At 30.7% G+C, this 14784-nt stretch overlaps 1 protein-coding gene across 2 annotated transcripts in view; it reads right to left on the minus strand.

The window, feature by feature from the left end:
* Window positions 1-2537: 2537 nt before the first annotated feature.
* The window catches only part of LOC129949198 (toll-like receptor 3), a 98104-nt gene continuing 85857 nt past the window's right edge, over window positions 2538-14784 (minus strand). The window contains exons 2-9 of one of the 2 annotated variants that reach the window (XM_056060489.1): window positions 8772-9165; window positions 8521-8716; window positions 8171-8456; window positions 7397-8108; window positions 7186-7332; window positions 3746-3831; window positions 3124-3679; window positions 2538-3064 (exon numbers count right to left, since the gene is read on the minus strand). In XM_056060489.1, the coding sequence (XP_055916464.1) occupies window positions 3163-3679; window positions 3746-3831; window positions 7186-7332; window positions 7397-8108; window positions 8171-8456; window positions 8521-8716; window positions 8772-9165 (2338 nt within the window). In that variant the 3' untranslated portion in view covers window positions 2538-3064; window positions 3124-3162. Of the gene's footprint in view, window positions 3680-3745; window positions 3832-7185; window positions 7333-7396; window positions 8109-8170; window positions 8457-8520; window positions 8717-8771; window positions 9166-14784 lie in introns of both variants that reach the window. The other variant, XM_056060488.1, reaches the window with a different exon arrangement.

Here is a 14784-nt window from a genome sequence, read left to right on the forward strand (position 1 = left end):
ATAATTACACTTTTTTTTCCAAAAAAAATCCTTTGTGTGATTTCCGATAGATCAGTATATACATTTCATTTCTAATCAAAGGGAAACACCATCAAATATCGATTCAAACGTTTTTTCGGATGGATTTCAACATCTATTGAGAAAGAAAATGCTCCTTTATGAAATGCAGAATAAGGACTGGTGGGTTGCAAAATGGCTAAATATTGGCAATAGCTGTGGAGAACTTATACAATTTGATTTGAATAACTTACTTCAACCAAAGGAGAAGCAGTGGCTAAGCAGTCTGAGAGCAGAATAATTTACTCACAACTAAATCATAACCTTTTAAGTAATAATTATTTTGGAAACACATTCAGCAATCAGAAATATCGTTAATATTCAAATCCAGACCTGAGCTCCTAACCTTAAATGGCAGTCCCTACAACAGAAATTTCCAGCCATTCTGTACCCTTTGCAACACGAAAGCACAAGAAGAATTAAACCCAGTGTTAAGACACCAAAGACTAAGTTTTTTTCCAGAAAAAAAATTTTATAATCGTAGAAACAATAGAATTATTAAATGGTGTAAATTGGCAATTATTGCACTGTTTTTCAAATTCAATTTATAAGTATAGAAATCTTTCAATGACTAAATTTATTCAAATCAATTCATTTAAATTTATTAAATTCAAATCGCTTTACATACTTTGCGAACTGAGCATACAGCTATGCCAAAGCTTTATAATATTCATTATGTTTATTCAGACTGTATTTAAATATTTGAATTACTTACTTACTTATAGAAAAAATCGGTAGTTGAAACTTTAAATGCTTTTTTCTCGAAACGAAATTTTTCAAAATTGCTGATGTCATTACTCAACGAGATATTGGCCTATCGACTATAAATTGAAACTTAATAGCACTGGTATAAGTGTTATTTGAAATTTTATGTCTCAAGTGATATGTATAAAACAAGCAGCTGAAGGTAATCGGTTACTTGTTGAAACTTTTTGGGAACAATGTTCTGTGATTAGAATATGTGAGACAGGTTTTTGTGGTTTTCCCATCGACTCCAAGAATGGATCGTTTTGGCCTAAGACAATGCTCTTTGTTTGGTAGGACCACTGCTATGTTGTGAATTTCGAGTTATTAAATCCTTGTGAGATGACGCTAACGGATCATAACCGACAACAAATTATTAATTTAAATGATAGCCGAAGACATTTAAACCGTATGGTAACGCACCTTCTCATACCGCTTAAGTGATGAAGAACAGATTCAAATCATTGAATTGGGAAATATTATCCCATCCCCTCCGACTAACACCTTTTCGCATCAACAGGAAACTCAATCACGCACTCACACTCGGCGAAGTAGTAAAATATCTGGTAGAATAGTTTGCTTCGAAAAAGAATTTTTTTTGGAATGGTATCTTCACCATGATTTGCCTGAAAGATGGGCAAATTGTGTAGAATCCAATGGTCAACATTTTGAATACAAAATTGTTCAGATTCATATAAGAATTAAGTATATCCTCGAATAATCGATTAATCCGACAGATTTCAACTAATATCCCTGGTATATAATGACCTGCATGTTTTTTTGATTAGTTGAAAATTTTCAATTCGGTATTAAAATAAAAACAATTTGTACCCCAAAAAACGATACTTTTTCTCAAAGCTATGCCACTCTGTCATTGTATAAGAAATACAACTTTAATAAAATGTTTGTATTTTTTTATTTCAACTACTTATTGGGTCAAAATCATGAAAGAATGTAGAGAACTTTTTTAGGCAGCTCTGAAAATATAACTCAATTCCCTTATTTTTCAATATTCTTGTAAAATTTTGCAAAAAATATACCTTATGCTGCCCAAAGAACTTCATATCCTTTCACGAGTTTTTTTTTAAACTTCCAAAAATCACATAATTTTTCATGGGTGACACGATTGGTGTACCTTAACCTTTACTTAACCTTAACCTTTGTAATCCTTTTAAGAAGTTTTCTAAATTCTGACAACAATTTTACCTGAAAATTATGAACTTCCGACGTAATGAGGCTTTGATTGTAAATCCACTAGTTATATTATTTACATTAGATTAAATTCATCAAACCAGCATCAATTTTTAAATAGCGTGTTTCCTATTTCCAACTTAAATCAAATCAACAATCCACAATCAAGGTTAAAATTTGTTTTCCCTTTTCTTTATGAAATGTGATATATTGCATAGGTGAGGCATCCATTGATTATTATTGATTTTCTTTTTCTCTAGTTGTTTTCCTTCATCAGTATCGCAGCCAGGAATATAAAATTATGTTCTATCAGTGCCTTCTATTGAATTTCAATCAATTTTATTAATGATGTCCTGTTAATTATTTTTAGGGGCAATCATCATAACCTCTTTGAAGTGAGGATAAGTTCCATAAAAGATTTTGTGAAAACATGGTGTTTAAATTAATAATTATTATTTTTTATTTGAATTTTTTTTTCAACATTTTTAATGCAAATACTTTACAGTGAACACTTAAAACTTAATACAAAAAATAGTATGATTTAATTAATTATTATATCGATACATTATCAAATGAAAAAAATATTAAACTTTAAAAAATAAATTAATTTTATTGTTAATGACTTAAATATTTTTATTTGGAAAAAACAGAACATTTCCATTGTTTTACTTTATTTTTTAAATTATTTATTTTACAAACTTAGTTATGGCACAGGGCATATAAATTAAGACTAATAGTAAAACATATTTTGTCAGTAATAAATAGAAAGAGAAAAGAGATAAAAACATTTGTTAACAATATATTTTTAATTTATACAATAACAATAAAAAATAAAATATATTAAAAATAAAAATAAAAATAAAAAAACAAATCATTTAACTAAATCTTAAGTACGGAAGAAGAAAACACAATTTTTGTTTTAGTTTTTTTTTTTGGTTTTAAACGCTTCCTTTCTCGTGTTTGATGTTTTCTCATTAAAATTGAGAGATATCTTCTGCTTTGTTTAAAAAAGAATATTTTCAATTTTGTTTATTGTTTGCGGATTTACATTACAGAACACGGCACATTGGTACTGGAATTATCACAAGAGTTTATTTTTCCTATCCATACTCCCAGGATATCATAACTCACAAAACTATACCGCCCGAGGGCTTTTTGTTTTTCGAAACCCTAGAGACTTGTTGTCGCTTGGAGTTTTAAGTACCGAGCTCCATGCTCTGGATCTGCTAAATGGGCAATTCTTTCAGAAGCTGCATAACATGTTGTAGCGGTGGGGGTATTGGGACGACTATTACTTCGTATCCTAGTTGCACCCCAGATTAGGACAAATATACTAGTGACTAAAATGCCAAGACCCAGTCCGGGTAAGAAGCTTTTGTTAAGGCTATCGATGAAGTTATAAGCTCGCACTTGGCCTCCAATTGGGTACTCAGACATGGAGTACTTTCGACCTCCAACGTATGGAATTTGTTCCTCATTGCCACTGATCTCATCGCTATGTGTTGAAATCCGATCAATGTTCGAAATATCCGAGGGGTACATAGGTCTTCGGTTAAGGGAGGCTTGTGGCCGATTATCGAAGTTGGAATTAGGATTGCTTAGTTGAAGTTTGGTTATGTTAGAACAACCGATTACAACTTCGGACTTTGGATTGTCTTCTTGAACTAGAACAAGACAAAAACGATAACTGAAAAGAAAAAGAGAATCGTGAAAGTTATTGACTCACTATAAGATTGTGCAATGTTTTGCTTACCTTTCACCAATTTCCAAAATAGAACTTTCAGGAACAATTACGCTGACAGTATTTTGGCCATTTATGATTTTACTTTCGCAATGAATCTATAAATAAACAAAAAGACAATTTTTTATGAAAAATATTGCAATGCTAAAAATTAAATTGGCTTAAGGTTGTCGCTCAAATTTTCTCGCAAATAAAACATGACCTATTACCTCAACAAATTTCTTCTTGTTTCTATTTTTATTGATTGGTAAATAAAGCCTACATGCGAGTTTCTGACATGTGTTAAATTAAAATAAACCTACGTACCCATATTTTTTGTAAATGTTACAAAAGAGCGTGGAAAATAGTAATTTGCGTAGCAGGTGAATATTTTCGACTCACTCTCTTTTTATTCATAATTTCTATTCAACTAGTAAAATCATATGTCTCAATTCCACAAAACTTAAACACGCAATATACCATAATACTGAGCTGTTTCGTGACAAAATAAATAATTTGTAAATTCCTTAAGATGCAATACAACAACTCCTGTGTACCAACCCTAAAAACAAAGAACAAAGTTCCTTAGCACTTAATGTTCGATAGTAAAACAGTTTTATAACAAAATGAAAACTAATTTTCCATATTTTTCCTTTCTAAGGAAAACAATGATATTAAATGTACACATGTACTTGTGTCTGCATTTGAATTTAATTGTGTCTGGGACTGTGGGATTGTCCCATTAAAAAGAAGTTATATTAATACGTTTTTGAATGAGTGGGATTGTTTTGTAGTTTAAAGGAATGCTATCTCTTTAAAAATTCACTGAGGCGTATACGTCCTTTGTTCCTTGTTACTTTTTAGTTGTTTGGGTTAAAAAGGAAATTTAAGATGTTTTTCATCTTAACAATGAATATTCAGGAAGCAGTTACTTTGTTCGTATACTCATCGGAACTTGCAGTAGGTACTTATTGGAACTAGTAAAAATAATGCAGGCATTTTAAGACTTACGTTAAATTAAGCTGATGAGGTTCGCGTGACTTTCGTCACTACGTAAGTAGTTCAAAAGTAACTATAGTTTGTTAAATATACTAAGAGTAAAAAGTTTTTCAATTAAGAATGAAGATAGCAAACTAATATGAGTCCGATGATTGAATTGGTCGCTGTGCTAATATAGAGCACTTAAATTTGTAATCATCATTCAAAATTTAATGACTTTTTGATATTTCCAATTATTGCCTTTGAATTTGTTCTCTCTTTGGTAGTTTAAAGTTTTTATTACATAATTCTCTGTTAAATATTTTTCTACTCTTATTTCTAAAGAGTCTCTACCATAGATAGGGACATTTACAGAACTAGAGGTACAAATAAATGACATTTAAAATGAACATTTTACTATTTGTATTTTTTTCACAAAAAAAACGAATTTATTTTGTAACTTCTAAAATTGTATTGTTTAGAATTTCTTATAAAAAGTTTCAATTTGATATTTAAAAAAAAACAGGTTGTCTTAAAGTAAGGGACATTTATATCAGAGATGAAATTAAGCCAGAAAATGGTTTGTCGGTAAAAATTCAGATAAAAATAACGATCCAATCAGGGTACGACGTTGCTGGTTTGAGTTTTTTTTAAAAAGTCCTAAGATCTTAGTGTTCTGTAGAATGCCTAATGGACAAAACTGGGTTTTAGTCAACAGTATTAGGTCTTTTCGCCCAAAAACCATAACGCGCAAATTATAAAATTACATAAATCAAAAAAAGATAAACGTCATAATGCAATATCATCCCCACCAACTTTCATTGTCGTAACGCCCAAATTTAGAAATATCATAACGATCCAAAGATGTTTTGCAGTTGGGCTCTGAGACCCGTCTTACATTTATACGAGTCTCGAATTGATCTTATGTGATTTCGTTCTTAAATGTTCGTACGATTGATATTGCATTTGTATCTCGATGGCTGTGTTCATTGAGTTGTTGTGCATTTGGAATCATGTGTTTTCCATTGTGCAAAAAAAAAATCAATCGTTACTGTTGATATTTGTATGTTTTGTTAATGAAGATGTTTTGTTTCCACCAAAGGTTTATCTCAGTTTAGATTAAATAGATCTTTTTGGTGTTTCCACCGCACAAGAAGATTTAAAAATGATTAAGTTTGACAGCACTTACTAAAATGCAAATGGTGTTCGATGTTTCTTATGAAGTGCAAGTGAGATAGTTTGACTCGTGTTAAACAATGAAAAACTGAATAGTTTGCTTTCTGAAAATGAAATAAAGCCGAACTTATTGGTCATGCTTTCTTGACGTTTCCAGTATTTGGGATATCTACCAAAATAAAAAAAAAATCAGAATACCCAAATGTTAAAACACATGTCGTCTTTTGGTCGACATGTCAATTAGCAGTTTGGGGGATATGATACTTTAAAATTGATTTAGTCAATATGACATTGATTTTGGGCTCGGTGGCATTTTCTTCTGCAAAAGATTTAGGGTAAAATAGCCATTTAAGGCCATTTGACATTCTTGGCGTCATAACGACGTAAGATTCGGTAATATTGTCCAAATTTTACAACAACAAAATGTTAGGAAAATTGTTTTTGGTACTTTGATTTTTTTAATTTGAGCGATTTTGGGAGAAAAGATCTTACGCCTTAGTCAAAACCAAACGGGCTACAGAACCAATGTTCTCAGTTATCCTTCATTTACGCACAAGCTTTCAATTCTTTTATTCACAAATTTGTTCTAAAAGATCAAATTCGTTTACCATTTACAATTTTTCTGTCTTTGAGGGTTATTCACAGCGAAATGTCAAAATATGAAAGCGTCCCAAATTGTGGAATTTCCAAAGTGAAACTTCTTATTGGGAAACCTTTTAACTACTTTTTCCGGTAAAAAAAATGTATCTTAAGATAAACTATTGACGAATCAGTTTGACAATAAATGAGGAGTGTTTTTTTGATAAGCCATCCGTAGGACAGTAGAAATTTAGCAATACAACAGTAGCAGTAGAATCACTGCACATAAAAGGTAAACCTCTTATTGGAGTATCGAAATTACTATACTACAGTACTAACTCAGCTACGATAGTCAATTATATGGAAACAGACATAAGCTGTAATATTTGTTTGCTTTTTTCCAAAAGTTAGTGTTAACAAATATAGCACAATCTGTTACACGCGAAGATGTGTACACAGTTAAAATATAATCTACGAACAAACCCCTTTCGTTTAGTGGTTTTTTCATTCAGCTTCAATTTACAAAATAGAAAATGTACATTAATTCTGATATTTTCTTAACATATCCTCTTATTAAGGCAAAATTAGTAATGGTCTGAATGTTGCATAACTTCTTTCAATTTTGCTTTAAATTATTCTGACGAATGTTCAATTCTATCAACTTTCAATTATAAAAACCGGACTATTGATGATCGATTTTTTCTTTGACAATTTCTGACTCTTAATTATGTTCAACTTACCGGTGATTTGTCAATTAAAATCTCATTGATATTCTCTTCTTTGTAAACAAAGATTGCATCACACATATAATCATCTTGACTTAGATTTAAGATCCACTGCAAAATTAGTCCATAATCAGTAGAGTAATGTAATTCCAAAAGAGATATCTGAAAAGAAGAAGTCTGTGAGTGAGATTGTACTTAAATTGACAGTTCTGAATAAGGCTTATACCTTTTCACTTAAGTCCCTGATATTGGTTGAATTATTCTGTCTTGAAATCGCCTCGAGTTGTTCCAAGATATTGGCATTATCCTTTTCAATATTATCCATATCACAGTGCAGTGATTCCACCGGAACTTGTATTAGTGGAGCCCCCTCTAATCTCGGTGGTGTAACACAAGTTGGACTTATTAAGTCTTGTGAAGGCAATTTTGCTATTTGGAGCCATTCGGCGAACGGACGAATTGTACAATCACATGATAGCGGATTTTCTTGGAGTGACAAACTCTTCAATTCCTTGGCACCGTCGAAGGCATTCTTGGCAACAATTGATATGTCGTTCCCAGACAAACGCAATTCATTCAAGGATGGCAGAGGGGCAATTAAGTCCGAGGTTAAAGCTCTCAAGAAATTATGGGTTATGTCTAGAATTTTCAAACGTGCCAAATGCTGTAAAGATGAACTTGATATGGCAACAATTCCGTTATAACTTAGATCAAGAATCTCAAGAGACCCAAGTCCGTAGAAAGCGTGATCTTGCAGCACATCGATTTGATTGTGTTGTAGTGACAGACTCGTTAACCGGGTAAAATTCTGTAAAGCTTTGTTTTGAATGCTCTTGATCAAATTTTTATCAAGATTGAGTAACTCCAAGTTCCGAAGTGCCGGTATTGTGGAGGCAGATAACGGACCATTGATCGAGTTTGAACTGAGATCTAGTTGACTAAAGAGAGAAAAGAATACAGGTTTTGTTGTGTTTCACATTTTTCTAATTGTCAAACTTACCGCAAGTTATAACATTGGCTTAGGGATCGTAAGCTCGATGGAAAGTCTCCCAGACGATTGCCTCCAAGCTTTAAGACTTCAAGTCTCTTTGCATTTGTGAATGATCGAACAGAGATGCTAGATATTTGGTTATTGCTTAATTCTAGATAAATCAGATTTTGTAAACTTGAAAAATCAGCTGTCCCAAGAGTTTTGATTTTGTTATTGGACAAATCAAGGCGTTCCAATGACGTCAAGTGGGTTATTGAATTCCAGGGAACACTTAAAAGAGCATTACTTGGTAGACCTGCAAGAATTTTAACATGTACTTAAAGAATGAAGATTATAACAAATTGTGAGAAAATCCTTACCTAAGGCTTGAAGTGGTGTTTTCAAACCAAGAAAAGCTGATTTATGTACTCTCTTAATTTCTCCAGATGAAATGACTAAGCCATGCAGTGAAATATTTTCAAAGATTTTGGCATCACTTAAAAAGCTCACATTCCGTAGCGAACAATCAAGCAACGAAATGGGATATGGTGAAGCTCGAAGACTCTCTGATAAGACCTAAAAAATGTTGGTCAGAATGTGTGTCATTTTTTTAAGAAGAAAACAAACTTACCGAAAGCCCATGAAGATCACCATTGCATCTTAAGGTGTGCGGTAGATCACATCCACACTCTAAGCTTCTGGAACTCGTGATGTTGGGACATTTCCAATCGTCGGCATCTTGACCAATCGGAATCGAGTCTATTTCTACTCTTCTCTTCTTTGGTGAGCTTTTTTGGAAAAACTTGACAGAACTCTTTGGTGTCGCTACCGTTGTTGTAGTCGTTGTTGTTTCTGTTGTTGTTGTGGGCGTTGTTGAAGATGAAAGTTCAGCTAAAACACTTTCACCCGATTGATTCAAAACAGGTAAAGTTGTATTGTCTTCAATGTCATCTTCAATTATAGCTCCAACGCTTATCAACGAATTCAATAAAATCAAACAACATGTAAACACTGTCATAAGGTTTCTGAAAATAAAAAAAAGAAAAATTCAATTCGGTCATAAGAAAGCTGTGTGTATTTTTTTGGGTCAAGAGATAAATGAAGACAAAAAAGATGCATTTATTTAGGTAATAAAGACGAACACGCTACATGTTGATTATGTTTGTTGAATGCGTTACGCATATTATTTGATTAGGATGGTCGTGAATGCAATTGTTAAATTACTCAACAATTTGCCAGTTAAGGCATACGCTCTAATCAAACAATAAGATTTATATCTTGAACACTCTCGGGGGTCTAAGAGGTAAAGTGTTTAGATGAATTACAAGATCTATTTTGTTGCATCACTCCTTTACTCATAATGTATGGGATGGGAGGTAGGCTTTGTGTGTTAAAGGGGTAAGTGGATGTGACTGTGATCTACTATACTATATAAATAGGTGATTGCTGGTATTTGACCTATTATTCAAATCATTTAATGGCGTTGCAGTGGTGGCGCAGCAGCCGGTGGAGCGCGGCGTGGGATAAACTTGGATTAATGCTAAACATGAGTAAATAAATTAATTAAATTTGTCAATCATGGTGTGATGGTTTATAAATATTTTGATATCATTTCTATGGGGTTATTTCAAAGAACGGATATACATATGATATATCTATTCATTAAGAAGTGAATGTAATGGAAGATTTTGAGAAAATCTTGAAATTCTGTTAGAAGGCAGATACGTAGGTAATAGGTATTTATATTTGAACTATGCAATAGAAGTGTTTTCAATTGAAACATATTGTACAATATGCGTTTACAGTAGTTGTGTTCATTAAACCTTCAAAAGACTCAATTAATTTGTACAAATCAAAAATACAAACAAGACTTTATTCTATTGCTGAGGCGTAGTAAAATTATTTAAGTCGAAAAGCTCCCCGATCCGTGATTTTTTTTAAAAAGGTGATGTAATAGTGAAATATTTTCCAAATGTTCTTAAGGACGGAAATGTTTGTCTTTTTCCCAGTATAAAAAATGTTTTATCCTATTACATAAATTAACTGTAAAATTAATTTAATTTAATTGCATAAATTTGCCTAAATCTTAATAACAACTCGACTAATTTTAATAATTTTCTAAAACAAATTAATAACATAAAGTTAAGTTAAAGTTTTGTATGACTGAATTAGAGTAAACAAACATTTTCTTTAAAGGTAGTCTAGTAGGTGGCAAGACTTGTTTTAAAATGGTTTCAAGTTTCTCAAAAATTTGACTTAAACGTCAATACATTAATAGATAGATAGATAAAAATTCTTTATTCTGTGTTAACAATTTCGACATTTACATATGTTGTTTTAACTTCTGTATAAATGTTAAAGACATGACATGGACTGTCGTCTGCCTGAGGGGCATTATTATTTACATGTAGTAATTAAGTAATTCAACATATTAAAACATAATTAATATTATTATTATTTTTCAATTTTTTTTAAATTTTTATTTCAAATGACTATAAGAAACAAATTGTAAACGAATAGGAACTTTTAGATAAGTTAAATCAAAATAGACATTTTATCTATTTTTTTTATTTTAGGAACTTTTAGTTTAGTCAAAACAAAATAAAGTTAGTTAAATCAAAATATTTTATGTCATTTTATTGAATTCCAATGAATTTAATCCAAATTAGGACAAAATTGAGAGGAATTTCCATTTAGTTAAAAACATTTTTAAAGGACTTTTAGATTAGTCAAATCAAAACAAACATTTATTCCGTAAACGGATTCTTATGACTGTTATTGGTTTGAATCAAAAATGCTCTTCGATTATTCGAGCTCTGTATTTTATCGCTTCATTATAGAACTCATCCAGTTCGCACCATTCAGATAGTTCATAACCTCTGCAACTTGCAGAAAGCTTTTTTCAAAGTGAACACGCCTTGTCTCCGTCAGCATTGGACAAGCGCCTACGGAGTTTAATACATCTTCTCTCTCTCATGCTGATTAAAGAGGGTGCAAAGATCGATAACTTCGTTACGATATGGCCTAAAGTTTAGTCTGATCAGTTCTATATTATCATAAATATAGATCCAATGATAGAATTGTTATATTCGCGGGTGAAATAGTTTCTGTCCTTGAGATTAAATACGCACATTGAATAATATTGTCTTCTCGTTAATGAGCTAGCTTTTTCAATATGCGCGTACCTTTCATTCTCATTCTTGACGGATATTATTTGGTAAAGCATCCTCTTCAATTGAACCGCATTCACACTCCAATTCAGGGTCAAGCCACCGTTCGCAGCTAACAAGTTCCAATATTTTACAACCAGCTTTTTTGTTTGAATCGCATACTCCATTCTCTTTCTGCCTATGCTTCTCCATATTTAGTATTTTCACAATATAGTCAACATTAAGTTTAAGAGTTGATACAAACAGTGACGGAAGACTAGTTTCAAAATAATACATAAATATTTTGGGTCATTTAACGGCAGAAAGAATATTTTCCTTCAAAAAAAAGGCTTTTAACTAGCTTGGGCATTAAATAGTCTATATTTTAAGTCAGTCACTATTAGCTTATTATTATAAATTCTTTTGCAATTTACACATATTGCCGATTTAGCCTTATTTAGTTTGGTTTTGAGATGTTCTTCTAATTTTAAATTGAAAGTGAACTCCGTTCCTAAATAAATATAAGACTTAACTACGTCTAAAGTTTTGTTTCCATATTTCCATTGCTCGTCTCTCGCCGTTCTGCCAGATCCATTCTTAAAAAAAAGAGGCTGGGATGCGACCCACACTGATAACTTCCCATCCCGTCTGTCGATTTGTCTTGCTTCAAAGTTTGTCTATATGTACTCGTACCAATTTTTACCAAATTTGCGTACTATTTTTTGTAGATTTTTTTTAATGAAAAAACGAACTGTTGGATTTTTATATACAAATTACTGAATATTGAAAACAATATTTTTCGTGAAATAAAATAAGTTTGAAGAAAATTTTTTTAATTTTTGAAAAGCTATTTGCGCCGAAAGTAAATTTTTACCAAGTTTTAGTAGGTATTGTTATTTTTTAGAGTTTTATTTTTTGTAAAAAAAACTGTCTATTCGAATTTTTTAAAAATTTTACCAAATGTTGAAAACAATATTTCCTATAAGATAAAATTAGCTTGAAGCCAATATTTAAAATTTTTGAAGAGATATTTGAGTCGAAAATCAATTTTTACGAACTTTTGTTAATTTTTTTTCGGTTTTTAATTTTTTGTACAAAAACTGTCAAATCGATTTTTTTCAAACTTTAACTGAATGTTGACAACAAGATGTTTTGAAAGATAAAAGTAAATTAAAGCCAATATCTCAAAGTTTTGAAAAGATATTTGAGTTGAAAATCAATTTTTACCAACTTTTATAAATTTTTTTCTAGGTTTTTATTTTTTGTAAAAAAAACTGTCAATTAGATTTTTCTCAAAATTTGTCCTAATGTTGAAAACAATATTTTTTATAAGAAAAAATTTGTTAAAACCTATTATTTCAATGCTTTTAAAAGAAATTTGAGTCGAAAATCATTTTTTACGAACTTTTGTTAATTTTTTTTTCGGTTTTTAATTTTTTGTACAAAAACTGTCAAATCGATTTTTTTTTCAAACTTTAACTGAATGTTGACAATAAGATGTTTTGAAAGATAAAAGTAAATTAAAAAAAATATCTCAAAGTTTTGAAAAGATATTTGAGTTGAAAATCAATTTTTACCAACTTTTATAAATTTTTTTCTAGGTTTTTATTTTTTGTAAAAAAAACTGTCAATTAGATTTTTCTCAAAATTTGTCCTAATGTTGAAAACAATATTTCTTATAAGAAAAAATTAGTTAAAACCTATTATTCAAAGCTTTTAAAAGATATTTGAGTCGAAAATCATTTTTTACGAACTTTTGTTAATTTTTTTTCGGTTTTTAATTTTTTGTACAAAAACTGTCAAATCGATTTTTTTCAAACTTTAACTGAATGTTGACAACAAGATGTTTTGAAAGATAAAAGTAAATTAAAGCCAATATCTCAAAGTTTTGAAAAGATATTTGAGTTGAAAATCAATTTTTACCAACTTTTTTAAATTTTTTTTTAGGTTTTTATTTTTTGTAAAAAAAACTGTCAATTAGATTTTTCTCAAAATTTTATCAGATGTCAAAAACATTATTCGTCGTTGCACAAAACTGTTTTAGAGATGAAATCATATTTCAGTCGTAAAATTTTGGGGGTTACAAATTTTTTTTTTTAGTTTTTTTGATTTATAAAAAAAACCGTTATATTGATTTTTTTCAAAAAATATACCTGTTTTGTATCACGTTACAATATATTATATAAAATTTAATTCAAGTCTCTAGCGTTTTTGGTTCGTAAGATATTTAGGGTTAACCAAAATTTTTACCTTTTTTTCAAACTGCTATGGTAAAAAAACCACCCACGCAATTTTCTTGAGAGCCCTTTCTGCATCTTTCTGCCTTATTATCTGAATAACAAAATTTATTTGAAGTCGATATCTCTTCCGGTTTTTGAGCTATGGACGACGAAAAAAACGTCGCGAACGTACGGACGTACGGACGTACGGACGTACAAACGTACGTACACACGCACGCACAGACATCTTTCTAAAAATCTTTTATTTCGACTCTAGGGACCTTGAAACGTCGAGAAATGTCAAAATTTTCGATTTGACAAATCGGACCCATTACAATAACTTCCTATGGGAAGTTAACCAGGACTTTTGATTTTTGCGGATTAACTTCTAGATTTCACACTTGGCAATATTCTTCCAGTTTATTGATCATTGATCAACAACTGTAGAGCAGTCGGGGACTCCGCAAGAATGACAATGTCATCGGCATACATGATCAATTTGATCCGTTTGTTAGCAAACTCCACTCCACAATTGAGATACTCAACCAAATTATTTAGAAAAAATGCAAATAATAAGGGGCTTAGATTGCAGCCTTGTCTCCCTCCTTGGATCACTTCAATCCCCTCTTAATTTTTCTTTTAAATAATAAATGCATGCTATGGTGTTTTGATACAATTTTTCAATAATGTTGAAAAATTAATTGATACATTAATATTTATTTAAATGCTATTTTAAACCAAATAAAATGTTTGAAAAACTTAAACCTCCTCAAAATCTAGTTTTTCCGTATGAACTGTAGTACTATAAAACAGTACAGTACTTCGCTTTTATTAAACTTAGAGAAGAAAAATAAATGATTCGAAATACGTTCATTAGTGCATTAATAATTCACTAAGGGGTATACGCATCGTTTTCGTATTTATGGTTTTACAAACTAATTTTAATACATATATCGCAAAAAAGAACTTTTACTAGATCACTTAATTATACCAATATTTTGTTGTTCCATCCAAAATATTATAATGGGTGATTTATTTTTGTTATTTTTCTTTTTGGCAACACTGATTTTGACAGCTCACGCACGTTTCATGTTTTGTGTCACTTTCAAACATCTTTAGTTTGTCTATAATTTACAAACAAAGCTTAAAAACTATTTAATTTTATTATAAAAATTGTATGGTCAGTTTAATTGACCAACTTATGAGGCTATTCGGGCTTCTGTGACATAATTCCGCACCAAATTTACATTTACAGCAAACTACCAATACATGCATG

Source organism: Eupeodes corollae, chromosome 3 (assembly GCF_945859685.1).
Source record: "Eupeodes corollae chromosome 3, idEupCoro1.1, whole genome shotgun sequence".
In the NCBI taxonomy this organism is placed as follows: Eukaryota; Metazoa; Arthropoda; class Insecta; order Diptera; family Syrphidae; genus Eupeodes; species Eupeodes corollae.